The sequence below is a fragment of the Globicephala melas genome, chromosome 9 (assembly GCF_963455315.2).
Source record: "Globicephala melas chromosome 9, mGloMel1.2, whole genome shotgun sequence".
Lineage (NCBI taxonomy): Eukaryota > Metazoa > Chordata > Mammalia > Artiodactyla > Delphinidae > Globicephala > Globicephala melas.
Genome location: NC_083322.1, coordinates 12,091,474 through 12,108,905, shown reverse-complemented (window position 1 = coordinate 12,108,905; position 17,432 = coordinate 12,091,474). Strand labels below are relative to the sequence as shown.

Sequence of the window (17,432 nt, the reverse complement as noted above, 5' to 3'; positions counted from 1 at the left end):
TTGGGGTGGGATGCGGCCCAGGTTGAGAACTACCGTTCTAAAGTCCAGAAGACCAGCTCAAGTTCTAATGTATGCTGTGGTAAAGACTAGAAGACCAGGTATCTTAAGTAGAGTTCCATCTAGTTGCAAATTAGAAAGGTGCCTGATTTATATTAGGGCTCGATGGAGTTTTTGCAGATGAGGTTAGGTCAAGACTCTGAGTCAAGGTCAAGCCTCTTTGAGAGAAGAGCTCTTTTTTTAAAAAAAAAAAAAATATTGGAGTATAGTTGCTTTACACTGTTGCATTAGTTTCAGGTGTACAGCAAAGTGATTCAGTTATACATATACATATATTCATTCTTTTCTCATGTAGACTATCACAGAATATTGAGTAGAGTTCTCTGTGCTATTACAGTAGGTCCTTTTTAGTTATCTTTCTTATATAGTTCACCTCAAGCTCCTGATTTATCCCTACCCCCAACGTGTCCCCTTTGGTAACCATAAGTTTGTTTTTGATATCTGTAGAGAAGAGCTTTTTTGAACTACAGTTTCAAACCTCCTGTTCTCCCACATCCTAACATATCACAAGTTCTCACATTTCTATTAGATAAATGGTCATAGCTGGCTCATTCTATATGAAAATGCTAATTCACTTGATTAACATCAACCAAGTATAGACCTTATATTAAAAATTTGTGTCTTCTTTGACATGAATTCCTTGTCAATTCTTCACATGATTAACATCGATTTCCTAAGCTCTTTCTGGCCATGTGGGGTTTATTTGTAAATTTTTGGTTTTGAATTATCTTTCTGCAGGATGGAACTAACTTGTATGGTGCACAGACATTCTTCCTATGCCTTGAAGATGCTAGTGGATTGTCCTTTGGAGTGTTTCTGATGAACAGCAATGCCATGGGTAAAAGACTAAAGGAATATTCACACACAAGGATGATTTTCAGTCCCTTTCTTATAGCATTATGATAAAGGAATGGCGCCCTTTAGGAATGGCTGAGCCGTAGCTTGGGACCTTGTATGTTCTCTGCTTGTGCCATTCATACTTCATTACCTGTTGACCCATGGAAGCCATGAGTAGAGTTTTCTCTCTTAGCTTACGATTTTCTTGAATCTGGTTGCCTCTGTTGGAGTATTTACTATTATAGTGTTAAAACAGCTAATACTTTCCTATAATCTATTCTAAGGCAGTTTCTACCAATTTGTTCTTCTCCTTCCTCAGACTTTCATCCAGTACTGGGGTTAATGAAAGCTCTGGTAAGAAACGGGTAATGGCTCTAATAGCAGGTGTAACCAAGGAGCTACAACTGAGCTGTGAATGTTACATCGAGACATCCACGGGTAGCAAGGCAAAGTGGAGTGTGAGGGTCAGGCAGAGTACAATCAGATTGTTTAAGACCAAATGGCGTAATATCATAGGATTCCAGGAAGTAGCTTGCTTCCTTATCTTCGAAGGTTTTAGATCAGATCAATGATTCTCAACTGTTTTTCTGCTTCCACCAGTAACAACCAATCCCAGGGCAATGAATCAATCCCTACAGGGAAAGAGGAGTTCTGTCAGAATCTCCCAGGGTTGATGGTCAGCACAGGATATTGATCCCCACCCTCTTCTCAACTGGGACTTGATGGACTAGATCAGTACTCCTTAAAACGTGACCCATGGAGTGTTCAAAGACTGTTTCAGGTCTACAGTAAGATGAGTATAAAATTAAGAGTAAACATTGCTGTAGCGTCCAAGTGCATGTATGAAACTTTTTCTAATAATTCATTTTCATGTTATTTTACAAAAGTATCAGTTTGCAAAGAACTGGAAATTTAAAAAATAAAGATCTGATCCTTTACCACAGATTGTTTGAGAATCACTCTAAGTGATCTAAGATGATTCTAAGATACCTGATAGTCAAAGAACAGACTGAGATAATACAAGGATTGTACAGTTTCAGGTGGCTGAAAGGAACCAGAAAATAATCTGTGTCAGGCTTAGAGGGAAAAGTCACAGAATCCTAGATACTCCGTGTGAGTTGTTCTTATGCCTGAAGAGTACATTTTAGTCGATCTTGAGACCTTTTATCCCTAATGCAACTCAAAGCTATGGGGAGACTTCATCTCTGAAAATTGCCTGTGGGGCTTAGAGGGATTTTGAATGTGTAGTATCATCTCTGACATCTTTTTAGTTTGGCTCTTGCTTGATGTGAGATCTGCTGAGGCTAGTACCTCCGTGTGTCTCGCCAGGTTATGTTCCTGCAATAATGATGGGATATGCGGTGGGAACAGCATATTCTGTAGTTGTGAATGTCAGAGAAGAAAATTTTTTTCTCTATCCTCTTAGGTTTGGTATTTGGGGGCCTGTGAATCAGTCTAGCAAAAGACAGGTTAGCAAGAGAAGAAACTAGGTTTATTTACGTGTGCAACCTGCATATACGCAAGAGTGCTCAGTGAGTAACTCAAAGGGGTGGTTAGAATTTGGGACTTAGAAACCATACTAATAGGGGAAGAAATGTACCTAGGATGAAACAAATGGCTTCTTAGAAGGAGTGAGAGGGATAAAGGGCATTTAATGGAACAACAAATGACGTTTTGGAAAGATCAGCGAGCCCTTAGGAGAGTAGTGGGGGCTGGGTGTTCTTGTGTGCTGCCAAGTTATTGTCTCAGAGGAGATTAGTTTTGCTCCAGGGCAGGGGGTTTATGACAGCTGAGTCTGTATGGGAGGCTCTGCTTTCAGGTGGATAAGGGATTTCAGAAACTCAAACTCATTCAGCTTACAATCATTTTTATGCCACAGTGGCTTATTCTGGACCCCTTCCTGAAACTGGTTGCTTTTTCATGAAATCCTGACACAGCAATTAAGACACTGCAGTCACCAGTTATGGAAACCTGTCACAGAACAAATGCTTTGGGTTCTCTTGTGCTGTCAGGGTGGACTTTGATTGTCAGAGTTTGTCCCTTTTTACACAAAAACTGAGGCATTAGGATCTCTTCATTAGTGTTCAGATGACTGGTGATCCTCTGGTCTAAAGCTTTGTAATTATTACTCTAGAATAAATTCTAATGTTTATTTGCTTCATTTTTAATCTTTCAAGAGGTTTCCCTCCAGCCCACCCCAGCTGTCACTTACCGCACCACTGGGGGCATTCTCGACTTCTACGTGTTCTTGGGAAACACTCCAGAGCAAGTGGTTCAAGAGTATCAAGAGGTAAACTTATAATGTTATGGTTATGACTGAGGAAGTTGTAAATAAGAGCAAAGAAATGTAAATTTAATATGCAAGTGTGACTCACAAACATATGCTATTATAAGTAGCTATTATAAATGTGCTATTGCAAATTGATCCGAACCTCAATGATTTATTAAAGGGCCTAGCATTCTAATATTAAGGAAATAGTGTGTTGGAAAGTGGGGTATGTTTTGTGCCCCCAAACTAATGCGTAGAAAAAGTTTTGTTAAAAATAGAGTATTTGCTAACTTCCATTTCACATCATTCTTTCAGCTCATTGGACGGCCAGCCCTACCCTCATACTGGGCGCTTGGGTTTCATCTCAGTCGTTATGACTATGGAACCCTGGGTAACATGAAAGAAGTCATGGAGAGAAACCGTGCCGCACAGCTGCCTTACGTAAGTAAGGCAGCAAAAAATCTTCCAAAAATAAAAGAATTTTCTTGGGGAATAAGAACAACTGTTTATACTGTCTCCTTCTGAGTTTTTAAAAAAAATATACGACAAAAATATTTTAATATATTCAGAATGCTGGACTTTATTGTTGGGCCAACCATTCCTTGAAGGGACTGGTTTTCTTATACTTACTGTATTGATGACATTCTGCACAATGCATTCTTACTTGTATTCTCAAGGCATTACTTTCCTTAGTTTAAGGGAACAAAAGAATACAGTTTATACATGTAATAAAATATTTTTGTGATTTAACTGGCTAAATTTGAATGTGTCTAGTATATAATGAGTAGCGAGGTCTTACAAGACATGCAAAGAGAAACACCCAGTAGTCTCTGAAATAATCCTCTTCTCTCCCTTACCCCATTCCCTTGGAGGCAGACGCTTAGGTCTTGGAGCAAGAGTCAATTTCATTCTGGGCTCCACTATTTTCATACAAGTAAAATTAGGAAAGAGCAAATGCCAAAGAAGGCTTGAAGTGGAAGAGAAGCAACAATACAAAATGTGGTGTAGTCAAATGCGGGAGAAGTGGGAGAGGCAGTCCCTTCCCTCCTTTATCTTGTGGATGACGTAGCATTTAGGTAATGGATATGTTTTGATAGCCTTAGTGATATTTTTTGTAACTGTTGTGGTTTGTTTGTTCGATTGGTTTTCAATGCCGGAGCACCAGGCAACAAGGTAGGGTGATGCAGCTCATCTGATTCCAGGGGTGGGCTCATAAATTGTGGACGTTGTGTATTCTTTCAGGACGTTCAGCATGCTGATATTGATTATATGCATGAGAGGAAGGACTTCACTTATGATCCAGTAAATTTTAAGGGCTTCCCTGAGTTTGTTAAAGAGTTACACAATAACGGACAAAAATTGGTCATCATTGTGGTATGTGCTGTCCTCTTATTCCCCCACATCAGGTCCTTGCTCTTCCTTGTCATTACGCCCCCCTCCCCCTCCCTCATGCCTCAATCCTCAGTTTCCTTTCAGTGCTTTTAGCTCAAAGCTAGGTCCCTCATTGTATTTTTCCCCTTCTTAGGATCCAGCCATCTCCAACAACTCTTCCCCAAGTAATCCCTATGGCCCATATGACAGGGGTTCAGATATGAAGATATGGGTGAATGCTTCAGATGGAGTGACTCCACTCATTGGGGAGGTATCTTAATGGGGAAGTGGGGGCTGGTGGAGGGGCTGTGGCAGTGTGTGTGTGTGTGTGTGTGTGTGTGTGTGTGTGTGTGTGTGTATGTGTCTGTAATTGTTTTGTTTTACATTTTCAGGTGCCTTATATATGCTGGGGATCAACTTGCCCTTGTCCTTTTGTCCTCAAACACCTACCAGTCATCCCAGTTCTTACATTCCCTTCACAGAAAAGTCCCTTTAAACAATAGACTTAGATACTGAATGTCCACCTCCTCACCTCACCCCCCATTCACTTTTTTTTTTAATTTATTCATTTTATTTATTTATGTTTGGCTGCATTGGGTCTTCTTTGGTATGTGCGGGCTTTCTCTAGTTGCGGTGAGCAGGGGCTACTCTTTGTTGCGGTGCGTGGGCTTCTCGTTGCAGTGGCTTCTCTTGTCTCAGAGCATGGGCTCTAGGCGCACGGGCTTCAGTAGTTGTGGCACGCAGGCTCAATAGTTGTGGCGCACAGGCTTAGTTGCTCCGCGGCATGTGGGATCTTCCTGGACCAGGGCTCGAACCCATGTCCCCTGCATTGGCAGGAGGATTCTTAACCACTGCGCCACAAGGGAAGTACCCCCCATTCACTCTTCAGCTGACTGCAGTCTACTTTCCTTCCCCGTCACTCCACTGATGCTGCTTTGGCACCAGTTACCTCCTAACTGGCAAATCCAATGAAACTATTTCATTCCTCTTCTTACTCAGTTTTTCTGTTATTTGGCAAGTTTGACTAGTTCTTTCTCAAACTTATTTGTCCTTGTTTTCCATGAAGGTGTTATCTGCTGGTTCACTTCTAACACCTCTGCTGACCCGAGTGCCTAGTGTCTGAGAAGAAGTGGATAGGAAGAGAATAGAGAAGAGTAATTGATGATTAGAACCCATAACTTGTCATGGGTCAGTTGAAATTATACAGAACTCTCCCTCATTTACCATTCCTAGGATTAGGAGTAGAGAAAGTGTGAGGAAAGGGTGAGGCATAGTTGAAGATTAGCAAAGACTTAACCATTTTTTTGAAATTAGTTTTTTCTCAAGTGACTATTTGACTCCTCCTATTTAGCCTAAATATTTAAAGCACTTTACATTCCTAATTGAAAAGGACCTGTGCCTGGGCACCTCTGTTGCCATGATCGTATTAGGAATTTCTTTGTACTCTGTTTTACTCTGTATTCATTTAACTTCCTTTGATCAATGTTTTTCTTTTCCTCCTGCAGGTCTGGCCTGGAAAAACTGTGTTTCCTGATTACACCAACCCCAAGTGTACTGCTTGGTGGGCAAATGAATGTGAGCTTTTCCACAATCAAGTAGAATTTGATGGAATCTGGATTGTGAGTTCTTAACATTTTGATTACTAGGCGGCTAACATTCAGACTGTGTATCTCTATATCATCGAGTCATGGAGCACAGGGGGAAGAGGAGGAGAGGAAAGCAAGTATGGCAATAATTCTAGGTATTCTCTCTCTTACTATTCAAATAATCTTACCAAAACACGTAGCTTAGACTTCAAAATCAGATTGTTAGAAGTGGAAGAAAGTAAACCGAGATATCTGTTTTTTCCAAGTCTAGCTCTCCTTTTACAAATGAATGAGCTGAAGTAAAAATAGGTCATGTACTCCTTACATTGTCACAAGTACACAAATTGTTCAATTGCCCCTTCAGGGCTCTTTCACTTGGACGTGTTGGATAAACTGATCAAAGCCAAATTACTCAAGTGAGCGACAGAACTGTGGCTGCAGAAAGGACAAATGTCTCACATGATGTCAAATGAAAACAAATGCAAAGCAGCAGGTGTCTGGCACAATTTACAGAGCTCTAGAGTTGAACTTTTTTCTATTTATAAGAGAAAGGTAGAAAATGCAAACAATACAAAGAGCTAAACAGATGAGGAGAGCGAAAGTGATATCAACCAAAGACATCTACCATCAATATTTCAGTATGCATGTTTCCAGAGCCCTCACTTGCACAGCTGTGGGTACATGCCTGTTCTCTCACTCTCTCTGCATATGTTTGTATTATATATGTATATGCATTTATATGTGTGTGTATTCATAGCTATATTTGAATATTTAGAGAATGTATGAGTTGATATACATGGGACCATATAAATTGAAATATTTTTCACCTAATATTTTTGGAAATTTTTCATTTTCAATGATTATATACATATATCATTTTGAAGGGATTTTAAGAACCTTCTCCACAAAGCCTTCAATGGGTAGAGAAGACAGGACAGGAACATCTATTTCTCTCCTTAACATAAGAACCTCGTTATAAAAAGAAATATCTAGAATCATTTCTCTGAGTCCTAAACAAAAAGAAAGACACCATCAGTACAACATACGAGGACATGTTACTTTTTCTTAATAGTCTTTGTTCTTTGTCTTCTAGGATATGAATGAAGTCTCCAACTTCGTGGATGGTTCAGTTTCAGGATGTTCCACAAACAATCTAAATTATCCCCTATTCACTCCCAGTAAGTGCTGATTAGTTTGATTAAAATGGCAATGAATATCTGGTATTTTAAATTCATAAGGATATATATGAATAACCTGGCAAGGGATTTTTTACATAAATTGCATAGGGGAAGGAAAATGTGGGTACTATATAAAGAAAACTAGGAAAGAAAATCAAAACACTCTATGCTTTCCTAAATGAGGCGTAAATTCAAAAGGGGCAATCAATCTAGTCCTTCTACCTACATCTGAGCTGTTTCTGTTCCAGAGAAGATATGGTGCAGAAGCCAGAGGTTAGTGGTTAGTTCATTTTCCTCTCAAGTGTGTACCCAAATAGGTTGGGGCTAACCAGAGAGAGACTAGGTAACCAGGTTAGGTCTTCATATGAAGGTCAAGTCTGGTAATGTCAAGAAGAACAGATGTCAGTGAAGAACAGATTTGGACCATAAAATGAAAGGAAGCCAGAACCCATTGGTGGGGTGGGGGGGAAGAGGGGGCCGGGTCAACATCAGAGTCAATGAGTATGATGCTAGTGAGTTCTGACTGAACTTTGAACAACAATGTATCCCAGGGTGTGGCCCTGGAATCACAGCATTTATTGTAGTTTGAAGAAATCTAGAGGCTCACAGATAAATTGTATCTCGATTAAGAAAGGAATGAGCTGCTAGAATTATAGCATCTTATGAAAACTTCCAGTCTGATGGAAAAATAGGAAATTAGGGCAGTTGGGTCAGGATCAAATGCTGAGAGATTCAGATGGGAGGCTTCATTCTTTTGGTGATAGAAACTATTTAAGTTTTAGAGGGAAACATAACAGTCAAATGGTTTTAGAAATATTGATCTGGCATTAATGTGTGCTTCTAATATGAATTAGAAGATCAGTAGATCAGAGTTAAATAAGCCATTAAGAAAACAATTGCAATGGTTAAGACAAAGGTAATTTGGATCTGAACCATAGTGGTGCAAGGGGAGCAGAAAAGATTGGATGAATGAAAGAGAGATTGGTCAATCATCCCTTATGACAGCTTAGAGAAAGGGTGAGAAATTAATTTACACTTTCATCTAATATTTTTATTCTTGGACCACTTAATTTAGCTCAGTTTGAAGACTTCAGATCTAACTTCAAGTCTAACTAGATCCACTTACTTCCAAATACTTCCCTCTGGTCACCTGTGCACCCAGGTGGGAGAATGTGTATGGGTCAGCACAATTTTTTTATATATCAGAGAAACTACTGAAAGTATATATCCTTCTGATAGTGAGGAAGCTGTATGATCATTTCCAGGATGGCCACAAAAAATGCCTGCCTAGGGAGCCACAATTTCAGGTGATAGTCGAGAAACAGGGAATATGCATCTCACGCTCTCATTGACTGATCCCTCTTTTGTCGCAGGAATCCTGGATGGGTACCTGTTCTGCAAGAGTCTCTGCATGGATGCAGTACAGCACTGGGGCAAGCAATACGATGTCCACAATCTGTATGGCTACTCCATGGCAATTGCCACAGCAGAGTAAGGCCATTATTGCTATGGACTTAATATATGATCAGATTTACTTAATACATGATCAAATTCTTAGTCTCACTAGATGCCAGTTGCCAGTGTGTTATTTTTAAGAACTCAGCAAGGGAGATTGTTCAAGATGGCGGAGTAGAAGGACGTGTGCTCACTTCCTCTTGCAAGAGCATCAGAATCACAACTAACTGCTGAACAATCATTGACAGGAAGACACTGGAACTCACCCAAAAAGATACCCCACATCCAAAGACAAAGAAGAAACCTCAATGAGACAGTAGGAGGGACGCAATCACAGTAAAATCAAATCCCATAACCGCTGGGTGGGTGACTCACAAACTGGAGAGCATTTATACCACAGAAGTACACCCACCGGAGTGAAGGTTCTGAGCCCCACGTCAAGCTTCCGAAGCTGGGGGTCTGGCAATGCGAGGACGAATTCCCAGAGAATCAGACTTTGCAGGCTAGTGGGATTTGATTGCAGGACTTCGACAGGACTGGGGGGAACAGAGACTCCAGTCTTGCAGGGCACACGCAAAGTAGTGTGTGTATCAGGACCCAGGGGCAAGGAGCAGTGACCCCATAGGAGACTGAACCAGACCCACCTGCTAGTGTTGGAGGGTTTCCTGCAGAGGCGGGGGGCAGCTGTGGCTCACCACAGGGACTAGGACACTGGCAGCAGAAGTTCTGGGAAGTACTCATTGGCTTGAGCCCTCCCAGAGTCCACCATTAGCCCCACCAAAAAGCCTGTAGTCTCCAGTGCAGGGTCACCTCAGGTCAAACAACCAACAAGGAAGGAACTCAGCCCCACCCATCAGCAGACAAGCAGATTAAAGTTTTACTGAGCTCTGTCCACCAGAGCAAAACCCAGCTCGGCCCACCACCAGTCCCTCCCATCAGGAAGCTTGCACAAGCCTCTTAGATAGCCTCATCCACCAGACGGCAAACAGCAGAAGCAAGACGAACTACAATCCTGCAGCCTGTGGAACGAAAACCACATTCACAGAAAGATAGACAAAATGAAAAGGCAGAGGACCATGTACCAGATGAAGGAGCAAGATAAAAACCCAGAAAAACAACTAAATGAAGTGGAGATAGGGAACCTTCCAGAAAAAGAATTCAGAATAATGATAATGAAGATGATCCAGGACCTTGGAAAAAGAATGGAGGCAAAGATCGAGAAGATGCAAGAAATGTTTAAAAAAGACCTAGAAGAATTAAAGAACAAATAAACAGAGATGAACAATACAATAACTGAAATGAAAAATACACTAGAAGGAATGAATAGCAGAATAACTGAGGCAGAAGAACGGATAAGTGACCTGGAAGGCAGAATGGTGGAAATCACTGCTGCAAAACAGATTAAAGAAAAAAGAATGAAAAGAAATGAAGAGGGCATAAGAGACCTATGGGACAACATTAAATGCACCAACATTCACATTATAGGGGTCCCAGAAGGAGAAGAGCGAGAGAAAGGACCCAAGAAAATATTTGAAGAGATTATAGTCGAAAACATCGCTAACATGGGAAAGGAAATAGCCACCCAAGTCCAGGAAGTGCAGAGTCCCAGGCAGGATAAACCCAAGGAGAAACACACTGAGACACATAGTAAGCAAATTGACAAAAATTAAAGACAGAGAAAAATTATTAAAAGCAACAGGGGAAAAACAACATACAAGGGAACTCCCATTAAGGTTAACAGCTGATTTCTCAGCAGAAACTCTACAAGGCAGAAGGGAGTGGCACCATATATTTAAAGTGGTGAAAGAGAAGAACCTACAACCAGGATTACTCTACCTGGCAAGGATCTCATTCAGATTCGATGGAGAAATCAAAAGCTTTACAGACAAGCAAAAGCTAAGATAATTCAGCACCACCAAACCAGGTCTACAACAAATGCTAAAGGAACTTCTCTAAGTGGGAAACAGAAGAGAAGGAAAGGACCTACAAAAACAAACTCAAAACAGTTAAGAAAATGGTAATAGGAAAATACATATCGATAATTACCTTAAATGTAAGTGGATTAAGTGCTCCAACCAAAAGACACAGGCTCCCTGAATGGATACAAAAACAAGACCCATATATATGCTGTCTACAAGAGACCCACTTCAGACCTAGGGACACATAGAGACTGAAAGTGAAGGGATAGAAAAAGATATTCCATGCAAATGGAAATCAGAAGAAAACTGGAGTAGTAATACTCATATCGGATAAAATAGACTTTAAAATAAGAATGTTACAAGAGACAAGGAAGGACACTACATAATGATCAAGGGATCAGTCCAAGAAGAAGATATAACAATTGTAAAAATATATACACCCAACATAGGAGCACCTCAATACAAAAGGCAAATGCTAACAGCTATAAAAGAGGAAATTGACAGTAACACAATAATAGTGGGGGACTTTGACACCTCACTTATAACAATGGACAGATCATCCAGATAGAAAATTAATAAGGAAACACAAGCTTTAAATGATACAACAGACCAGATAGGTTTAATTGATATTTATAGGACAGTCCATCCCAAAACAGCAGATTACCCTTTCTTCTCAAGTGCACATGGAACATTCTCCAGGATAGATCATGTCTGGGGTCATAAATCAAGCCTCAGTAAATTTAAGAAAAATTGAAATCATATCAAGCATCTTTTCCGACCACAACGCTATAAGATTAGAATTAAATTACAGGGGAAAAATGTAAAAAACACAAACACAGGGAGGCTAGACCATATGTTGCTAAATAACCAAGAGATCACTGAAGAAGTCAAAGAGGAAATCAAAAAATGCCTAGAGACAAATGACAATGAAAACACGACAAACCAAAACCTATGGGATGCAGCAAAAGCAGTTCTAAGAGGGAAGTTTAGAGCTATACAAGCCTACCTCAAGAAACAAGAAAAATCTCAAATAAACAATCTAACCTTACACATAAAGGAACTAGAGAAAGAAGAGCAAACAAAACCCAAAGTTAGTAGAAGGAAAGAAATCATACATATCAGAGCAGAAACAAATGAAATAGAAACAAAGAAAACAATAACAAAGATCAATAAAACTAAAAGCTGGTTCTTTGAGAAGAAAAACAAAATTGATAAACCATTAGCCAGACTCAACAAGAAAAAGAGGGAAAGGACTCAAATCAATAAAATTAGAAATGCAAAAGGAGAAGTTACAACAGACACTGCAGACATACAAAGCATCCTAAGAGACTACTACAAGCAACTCTATGCCAATCAAATGGACAACCTGGAAGAAATGGACAAATTCTTAGAAAGGTATAACCTTCCAAGACTGAACCAGGAAGAAATAGAAAATATGAACAGACAAATCACAAGTAATGAAATTGAAACTGTGATTAAAAATTTTCCGACAAACAAAAGTCCAGGACCAGATGGCTTCACAGGTGAATTCTATCAAACATTTACAGAAGAGCTAACACCCATCCTTCTCAGATTCTTGCAAAAAATTGCAGAGGAATGAACACTCCCAAACTCATTCTGTGAGGCCACCATAATCCTGATACCAAAACCAGACAAAGATACTCCAAAAAAAGAAAATTACAGACCAATATCACTGATGAATATAGATGCAAAAATCCTCAACAAAATACTAGCAAACAGAATCCAACAACACATTAAAAAGATCATATACCATGATCAAGTGGGGTTTATTCCAGGAATGCAAGGATTCTTCCATATATGCAAATCAATCAATGTGATACACCATATTAACAAATTGAAGGATGAAAACCATATAATCATCTCAATAGATGCAGAAAAAGCTTTTGACAAAATTCAACACCCATTTATGATAAAAGCTCTCCAGAAAATGGGCCTAGAGGGAACCTACTTCAACATAATAAAGGCCATATATGACAAACCCACAGCCAACATCATTCTCAGTGGTGAAAAACTGAAACCATTTTCTCTAAGATTATGAACAAGACAAGGTTGCCCACTCTCACCACTATTATTCAACAGTTTTGGAAGTTTTAGCCACAGCAATCAGAGAAGAAAAAGAAATAGAAGGAATACAAATTGGAAAAGAAGAAGTAAAATTGTCACTGTTTGCAGATGACAAGATACTATACATACAGTATCCTAAAGATGCTTCCAGAAAACTACTAGAGCTAATCAATGAATTTGATAAAGTAGCAGGATACAAAATTAATGCACAGAAATCTCTTGCATTCCTGTACACTAACAACAAAAAATCTGAAAGAGAAATTAAGGGAACCTTTACCATTTACCATTGCAACAAAAAGAATAAAATATCTAGGAATAAACCTACCTATGGAGACAAAAGACCTGTATGCAGAAAACTATAAGACACTGATGAAAGAAATTAAAGACAATACAAACAGATGGAAAGATATACCATGTATTTGGATCGGAAGACTCAACATTGTGAAAATGACTATACTATCCAAAGCAATCTGCAGATTCAGTGCAATCCCTATCAAACTACCAATGGCATTCTTCACAAAACTAGAACAAAAAAATTTCATAATTTGTATGGAAACACAAAAGACCTCGAGTAGTCAATGCAGTATTGAGAAAGAAAAACGGAGCTGGAGGAATCAGGCTCCCTGCCTTCAGACTATACTACAAAGCTACAGTGATGAAGACAGTATGGTACTGGCACAAAAACAGAAATATAGATCAATGGAACAGGATAGAAAGCCCAGAGATAAACCCACAGTCCTATGGTCAACTAATTTATGACAAAGGAGGCAAGGATATACAATGGAGAAAAGACAGCCTCTTCAATAAGTGATGCTGGGAAAACTGGACAGGTACATGTGAAAGAATGAAATTAGAACACTCCCTAACACCATACACAAAAATAAACTCACAATGGATGAAAGACCTAAATGTAAGACGAGACACTGTAAAAATCTTAGAGGGAAACATAGGAAGAACACTCTTTGACATAAATTACCGCAAATTTTTTTCACCCATCTCCCAGAGTAATGGAAATAAAAACAAAAATAAACAAATAGGACCTAATGAAACGTAAAAGCTTTTGCACATCAAAGGAAACTATAAACAAGATGATAAGACAGCCCTCAGAATGGGAGAAAATATTTGCAAATGAATCAACGGACAAAGGATTAATCTCCAAAATACATAAACAGCTCATGCAACTCAATATTAAAAAAAGAAACAACCCAATCCAAAAATGGGCAGAAGACCTCAATAGACATTTCTCCAAAGAAGACATACAGATGGCCAAGAGGCACATGAAAAGCTGCTCAACATCTCTAATTATTAGAGAAATACAAATCAATACTACAATGAGGTATCACCTCACACCATTTAGAATGGGCATCATCAGAAAATTTACAAACAACAAATGCTGGAGAGGGTGTGGAGAAAAGGGAACCCTCTTGCACTGTTGGTGGGAATGTAAATTGATACAGCCACTATGGAGAACAGTATGGAGGTTCCTTAAAAAACTGAAAATAGAATTACCATATGACCCAGCAATCCCACTAGTGAGCCTTTACCCAGAGAAAACCATAATTCAGAAAGACATATGCACCCCAATGTTCTTTGCAGCACTATTTATGATAGCCAGGTCATGGAAGCAACCTAAATGCCCATCAACAGACGAATGGATAGAGAAGATGTGGTGCATATATACAATGGAATATTACTTAGCGATAAAAAAGAACGAAATTGGGTCATTTGTTGAGATGTGGATGGACCTAGAGACTATCATACAGAGTGAAGTAAGTCAGAAAGAGAAAAACAAATATCATATATTAACGCATATGTGTTGAATCTAGAAAAATGGTACAGATGAAGACACAGATATAGAGAACAAACGTATAGGACACCAAGGGGGGAAGGCGGGGTGGTGGTGGTGGGATGAATTGGGAAGTTGGGATGGACATGTATACACTGATGTGTATAAAATAGATAACTAATAAGAACTTGCTATATTAAAAATAAATAAACCAGCAATACAGGAAAAATAATGTAAAAACAAAATTCGGCAAGATAAGTATGGTTGTTATTATTGAATGAATGAAGAAAATCCTGGTCACATTGGGAGGAAGGAATCCAATAAGTATTTATGTACTGTGTATAATGAAAGAAAGAATGAATAAATGAATGAATGAAAGGTTGGAAGAAAGGGAAGTAATTTGACCAAGGAGAAACAGGTAATAAAATGTAAGAGCAAAATTTGGACTCATTTCTGCATGAGTCCAAGGCCCATGTATTTTCCTCTCTGCCATACTGTTATAGACTGGTGTATGGAGGGTTAAGTAACTTAAAGACTTCATGTGCTTTGGGGTTTTAGGTACTGGCTCAGTATCCTTCTACTGAACTTTGAAATTATGGAGTTAATGATGTACATAAAATGCCTAAAGCAAAACAAAACGAAATATAAACATACTCAATGGTACAGTCTGCTCCCAACAGCAACTCTAACTCTACAGGAGAAAACTAGAAGCGAAGAGTGCGGTATTAACTTGAGATCCTCGATATTATCACTCTATCCTCTGGGCTAAGGCACGCTAAGGTCACACATTGACTCCCTAAGTCTCTCTCCCTCTCTAGAGCTGTGAAGACTGTGTTCCCTAACAAGAGAAGCTTCATTTTAACCCGTTCTACCTTTGCGGGGTCTGGCAAGTTTGCAGCCCACTGGTTAGGAGACAACGCAGCCACCTGGAATGACCTTCGATGGTCCATCCCTGGCATGCTCGAGTTCAGCCTTTTTGGTATCCCAATGGTGAGTCCACATCCCAGTCCCCAGAGTGCCTCATGCTAGAAGTTTTTCAAATGATAAAGCTCCCCTCTACTGCCCTCCATGGCCCAGGGATTTAAAGTCTGGAGGGTTATGTGCTTCATCCACATCAGTATGACACTGATACCACGACATTCTTTCCTGTACTGCCTTATAAGGATAGAAGGTGCAAACTTGAAGTGGTAGTGTTGGAATATTTTTTTTTTAAGTACAACATACACACAAAAAAGTGCACATGTCCTTAAGGTTACAGTTGGCATCTTTTAGTTAAATTCAGCATATCTGTTTATTGAGCTCTTACTTCGAGCAAGGCATTGAGCTAGGTATGCATGGTGAGGGTGGAGAGAAACATAAATATAGTAACAGAAACACCTTCCTTCCGCACACCCCCAAAGTCTCTCTCTCTCTCTCTCTACACACACACACACACACACACACATAATTATGACAAGCTAGGGTAAAAGTGCAAACAGGAACATATCATTTAAATGTTAAAAGAAATCCTGAGAAAGGTACTTAACAACTGTAACAAGATTACAAGGAACAATGGGAGTCCCGGGAGGGAGTAAATAGTAACTTCATGCAAAAGATGGCACTGGAGTTTAACCTTGAAAGTGGGTATGTTTTATCAGACTGATGGGGGGGAGGTCATTGTAAGACTGAGAAATTTTAAGACTGAGACCAGCAAGGGGCAGAATTTGAGTGTCCCTAAGGATTGGAGTGTAGGACTGGAATGAGAAATGATGCTGGAAAGGTGGGTTGGAACCAGGTTTTGAGGCGCTAGTAGGGCAGGCAGCAGGAGACCCTGGGGATTTTTGAATAGATGAATGACCTGATCAGAATTAGGCTTTGGAAAATTAATTCTCCTAGTGCTGTGGTCAAAGTAATAATATCAACGGTATTTCTAGTTGCTATTCACCAAAAAACTATTGTGCATCAAGTGTTTTACTTCCATTATCTCATTTACTAAAACCCTAGAGTGCCCACTTTAACAAAATGAGGAAACCGAGGCACAGAAGGGTTAAGTAATTCATTTGCATTCACCTGGCAGTAAAGAGTGGACATAGGATTTAGCCCAGTTCCATCACACCGAAGTAGCCTTCTCAGGAAGAGGTTAGTACAGCCAAGTACAGCTGGTAGGTCCCTGGTAGAAAGCAAAGCCGAGGAGCAGGGTGTGGTAATGGAAGTGAGGTACACATGCCGTCGCTGTCTGTGTGTCCTTCCAGGTGGGTTCTGACATATGTGGCTTTACATTGGATGCTCCCGAAGAGCTCTGCAGGAGGTGGATGCAGCTGGGAGCATTCTATCCATTTTCCAGGAATCACAATGGCCAAGGCTACAAGGTAAGTCTCCCAGGAGATATGATCAAAATAAACTTGGCATACATTAGGACTGGATCTACCTGCATCCTGTCCGAGAAATCTGTTGAGCCAACTTCCTACGTGGTGCTTCACTTAGGCTAATTGGGACCACCGTTTGCAATTAACCAGGACTCATGATGCACCATTAAAATGCCCTCTGCCGACACAGCCCCTGCTATCTCTACCGCGGCAGTCAAGGAAATGGCGAGTGTGTGAAGGTTTTTAATCAAACCTTTATACACTTTATTTGCATTGCTCATTTTGTAGTGAGAATCAAATGAAGAAATACTTAAAAGTTATTTAAATGGCAGTCTACTGAGAGCACCCATAGAATGAATGAGGGGGGATGCAGTGCAGGGTGAAGAATGGCCACTTAACTTGATGGAATGATCTCCCTTTGCCCAACCCTACTGCTCAGAGGCAAAGTTTGCAAGGTAGGCCCCAGGTCTTGCAGGAACAAAACTCTTGGTTGTGATGAATGGGGTCTGATATCTCCAAAGGCTTTTCTTATTTGTAACCAGGT

At 39.8% G+C, this 17,432-nt stretch overlaps 1 protein-coding gene across 1 annotated transcript in view; it reads left to right on the top strand.

Moving 5' to 3' along the window:
* Positions 1–17,432, top strand: part of LOC115851771 (maltase-glucoamylase) — a 135,346-nt gene that overhangs the window by 71,730 nt on the left and 46,184 nt on the right. The window contains exons 8-17 of the mRNA XM_060305220.1: positions 796–895; positions 3,072–3,184; positions 3,479–3,604; positions 4,406–4,537; positions 4,689–4,805; positions 6,040–6,153; positions 7,214–7,298; positions 8,672–8,789; positions 15,362–15,533; positions 16,775–16,891. Of these exons, the coding sequence (XP_060161203.1) occupies positions 796–895; positions 3,072–3,184; positions 3,479–3,604; positions 4,406–4,537; positions 4,689–4,805; positions 6,040–6,153; positions 7,214–7,298; positions 8,672–8,789; positions 15,362–15,533; positions 16,775–16,891 (1,194 nt within the window). The remainder of the gene's footprint in view (positions 1–795; positions 896–3,071; positions 3,185–3,478; positions 3,605–4,405; positions 4,538–4,688; positions 4,806–6,039; positions 6,154–7,213; positions 7,299–8,671; positions 8,790–15,361; positions 15,534–16,774; positions 16,892–17,432) is intronic.